The sequence below is a fragment of the Nestor notabilis genome, unplaced genomic scaffold, assembly GCF_000696875.1.
Source record: "Nestor notabilis isolate BGI_N333 unplaced genomic scaffold, ASM69687v1 scaffold8510, whole genome shotgun sequence".
Lineage (NCBI taxonomy): Eukaryota > Metazoa > Chordata > Aves > Psittaciformes > Psittacidae > Nestor > Nestor notabilis.
In genome coordinates this window covers 19829-24076 of record NW_009910660.1, presented here as the reverse complement: position 1 = coordinate 24076, position 4248 = coordinate 19829, and the positions used below count along the sequence as shown (strand labels likewise).

The 4248-nt window shown below is 39.8% G+C and overlaps 1 protein-coding gene across 1 annotated transcript in view; it reads left to right on the top strand.

The window, feature by feature from the left end:
* The window catches only part of LOC104403078 (zinc finger protein ZFAT-like), a 15718-nt gene extending 12772 nt beyond the window's left edge, over positions 1-2946 (top strand). The window contains exon 4 of the mRNA XM_010011117.1: positions 2552-2946. Within this exon, the coding sequence (XP_010009419.1) occupies positions 2552-2791 (240 nt within the window). The 3' untranslated portion in view covers positions 2792-2946. The remainder of the gene's footprint in view (positions 1-2551) is intronic.
* Positions 2947-4248: the final 1302 nt, after the last annotated feature.

Here is a 4248-nt window from a genome sequence, read left to right as displayed (position 1 = left end):
AAGAGTGGGGAGGAACAAGAGAGGAAGTTGACAGTGCTGTTCCTTTTCATGATTTAGCTCCTTGCTTTTCACAGAGGGGCTCAAGCTTCCATTAGTAAAGGGTACTTTGTCGGTGCTCGTATTTTATGACAACATAGGTTAGTTTTTCTGAGGGTGGTTGCAAATCTTATTGTATCAAGACAAGCATCCAGCTGGCAGAAGCTGTTTAAAGTATCTTTCAATTAAAATGTTCAGATATGCTTGGTAAAAGAAATAGAACATGGAAAGGACTTCAGCCCATTCCTGTCCTTTTATCCCTATATTCTGAATCCTGTGCAACAAAGCCACAGTCAGCACCAGTAGGTACGGTTGTGCCATTGCATTAAGGTCAGTGACAATGGCAAGATTCCCTTTAGATGTTAAATCTTTTACCAGATAAAAATCCACATATATTTCATTGGTGTATTACAGGCATACTGACTCTCGGACCTCCATATAATTTAACACCTGAACACACTTGTTATTGTTGAAGGAAAAGCTTTGCATAGCCTGATGAATTGAGTGAAAGTTCAAAGTGATGTGAAGTCCTAAGGGGTTTGTGCATGTCTGAAATCTTCTTCAACTGACAGATATTTTAAAGATGCAATAAAAAGGTTAAAAGACAGTGTATAACAATGGGAATGGTTGCTTAGGGAAAAAAAGGAAATTAGGAAAGAGCAGCAGCAAAACAAACACATAGATCCTCTTTTTCTCCTTGCTGTTCTCTGAGGAGTCAAACACGCTTGGAATCTTCACTATAGTTCTTCCCTTCTGTTGCCACTCCCCTTAGGCAGCAATACTGATCTTAACTATATTTTCTTGAGCTCAATATGTGATCATTTCCCTGCACTGGGCACTGATGAGGCTGCACCTCAAATCCTGTGTTCAGCTCTGGGCCCCTCACTACAAGAGAGACATTGAGGTGCTGGAGCGGGGCCGGAGAAGGGCAATGGAGCTGGTGCAGGGGCTGGAGCACAAGTGTGATGGGGAAGGGCTGAGGGACCTGGGGGGTTTAGTGTGGAGAAGAGAAGGCTCAGGGGGGACCTTCTCGCTCTCTACAACTGCCTGACAGGAGGATAGAGAGAGATGGGGGTCACTTCTCCCAAGTACAAAGCGACAGGACAAGGGGAAGTAGATTGATGTTGCACCAGGGAACGTTTACATTGGATATTAGGAAAAATTTCCTCCCTGAAAGGATTTTCAAGCATTGGAACATACCGCCCGAGGAAGTGGTGGAGTCACCATCCCTGGAGGTATTTAAGAGATGTGTGGAGGTGGCACGCAGGGACATGGTTTAGTGGTGGACTTGGCAAGGTTGGGTTAACATTTGGACTCGATCACAGGTGATCGATGAGACAGTGACTGTCTATACACAGGGTGGAGAGGCTTCGGAATTCATAGTTCATGTTCAGGAAGCTATGCAGCCTGTGGAAGAAACATCTATGGAACGAGCAGTGCAGGAGCTCTCGAGAACAAAGGAGATGGTTGCCAAAGCCAAAAGTTTGGGTAAGTTTCCTAGACAAAAGCAAGCAAACTGATACTGATAGATTTTTAAAGGTCTTTTCCAATCTAAATGATTTTATGATTTTATGAAATAAAACAACTCTCCCCAGTGAACACAGGGAGTGGTGTTGTACTGAAAACAACTAAGAAATCCCTTAACATGTATCTTGCATACCACATAATTGCTATTCCATTCTGTCCTCAAAAGTACATTATTTTGTCACTAAGTTGCAAGTATGCAGTTCCTCCCCATGGCTTACAGTTGTCTGATGTGTTTTTACTGGCCTAGAGTACTTTGCATAGAAATTTTGTATGGATGTGTTCAATAAGTAATATTTGGTTTTGATTTCCAGTAAGTACTGTACTTTAATAATTGACAGGCAGCTGTTAGAACTCTTTGCAATGTGATACCAAATTGTATTGGCTTTCTCTTTTTGACAGGATGCAGAATGTTCAGTAAAAATGCTGTTATTTTCAATTGTTTCTGTCACTATCCTTTCAATAATGTAAAAATTGCTGCCTCACATACAGGAGGTCTTAGGTGTCTAATTCAGTAATATTTATATTTCACAGCTTTCTGATATAAGTCTGTTAAGGTTTGCAATGTGCAATGGGTTGGCTAGGAAAAAAAGAGAAAGAGATGGGCTCACCAGATGTTTTTTCATGTGGTTTTCAATGAATTCTCATCTCAGTGTTACTAGGGGTATTGTTTGACTTGAGATGTATTTCAGTAAGAGTGGTTTTGAATGAATGACTGCTGAGAGATTAAAACTGTCTCCAAAGATTTATGTTGTGCAACTATGCAGCTCTCACTGCATATCACTGAGATGCTGCATTACTGCTTTCAGTATTCTATCTAGCTATACACTTATTAAATCAGAAGAGCTCACAACCCATTCTCTGTAAAAGTGACATTTGCTTTCAAAACTACCTGATTGCTAATTTCTGTGCTGTATCTCCATTAATCATCACAATACCGGGTACTTCTCAGAAAGGTGAAATTCCTGTAACCTCTTCACTTTCTCCTTAGGTAAAAGAAGAGGAGCAATCAGCCAACCACACTTTGATGATTCAAGAGACGCTGCAGCAGGCTTCAGTGGAGCTGTCTGAGCAGCATCACCTGGTAGTTTCATCAGATGAAGTGGAAGGGATTGAGACAGTGACTGTCTATACACAGGGTGGAGAGGCTTCTGAATTTATAGTTTATGTTCAGGAAGCTATGCAGCCTGTAGAAGAAACAACTGTGGAACAAGCAGTGCAGGAGCTCTAGAGAACAAAGGAGATGGCTACTTGATTTGCCAAAGCCAAAAGTTTGGGGTTTTTTTTCTCAGACAAAAGCAAGCAAACTGACATTTTTAGTTCATTTGTGAAGTGAGACCTTGTTACTAGATAGTGATCTGACTGGTTAGATTGTATCAGTAACTTAACATAATGTACAAAACCTCCTCAGACTTTTTGTATATAAAAAGTCATAGAATCACTGAATGGTTTGGGTTGGAATGGACCTTGAAGATCATCTAGTTCCAAGCCCCTGCCATGGGCTGGGGCACCTTCCACTAGAGCAGGTTGCTTCAAGCCCCTGTGTCCAACCTGGCCTTGAACACTGCCAGGGATGGGGCAGCCACAGCTTCTCTGGGCACCCTGTGCCAGCGCCTCACCATTCTCACAGTAAAGAACGTCTTCATTATATCTAATCTAAATCTCCCCTCTTTCAGTTTAAAGTCATTACCCCTTGTCCTATTCCTTCATGCTCTTATAGAAAAGTCCTTCTTCAGCTTTCTTGTCAGTGCCTTTAGGTACTGGAAGTCTCCTGTGAGGTGCCACAGAAGCCTTCTCTTCTCCTAGTCTGTTTTCATAGGAGAGGCGCTCCAGCCCTCTGATCATCTTCATGGTCCTGTCTCTCGCTTGATTCCTGTAAATCCTCAGAAATACTGTCTAGTCAAAACCACGTTATCCCATGACAATAAAACATCCTATAAAGGTAGCTAGAATGCCTAGAGAAAGTTCACACATCCCATTTTGTACATACTTAATATGTGCTTAATTCACTGGAAGCACAGTTGTTTTGTCTTTAAATTACAAGGGATTCTTGTTTCTGAGTACATGCCTAGAACGTGTTTACATGTTGTGGATCTAACCCAAACAAAGGCTCAAGACTTTAATTAGAAACATACTACAGATAAACTGCAGTTGTGAGATGATCCTTTGAGTCTGAGAGGTATTTAAAAGCCATATGTGATAATTCTGGGTACCAGTTTGATGTCTTTTCTTTAGATAATTGAATAATGATATTCCACTGGATAAATACCTGTCCAGTACCATATGATGAAACCAAATCTGTCAAATCAATGAAATATTGTTTTGTTATTAAGAAAAAAAATTATATTCAAATAATTTGTAAATGCTATAAAAGATGTATGTTCCTATGTTTTAAACAGACATGTTTGTAAATATGGTTGTGTGAAAGAACTTGTACAAAAAGCTTAAGTAAATATTGAGAAGAATCTAGATATTCTTAATTATGCATGTATATAGTTCCAGATTTTAATTCATGAATCTTTAATTGTTTCTGATTTAATATTTTTAAATTTGGGCTATAAAAGTTATTAATTGATAACAAAATTGTCATGTTGTCTTCTAATGCTCTGATTTCTTAAGTGTTGGGTTCCCTTTCACAGCTAAGTAAAAAACACTGTTTTGCACTGACTCTGATGAATTATTCCTCCA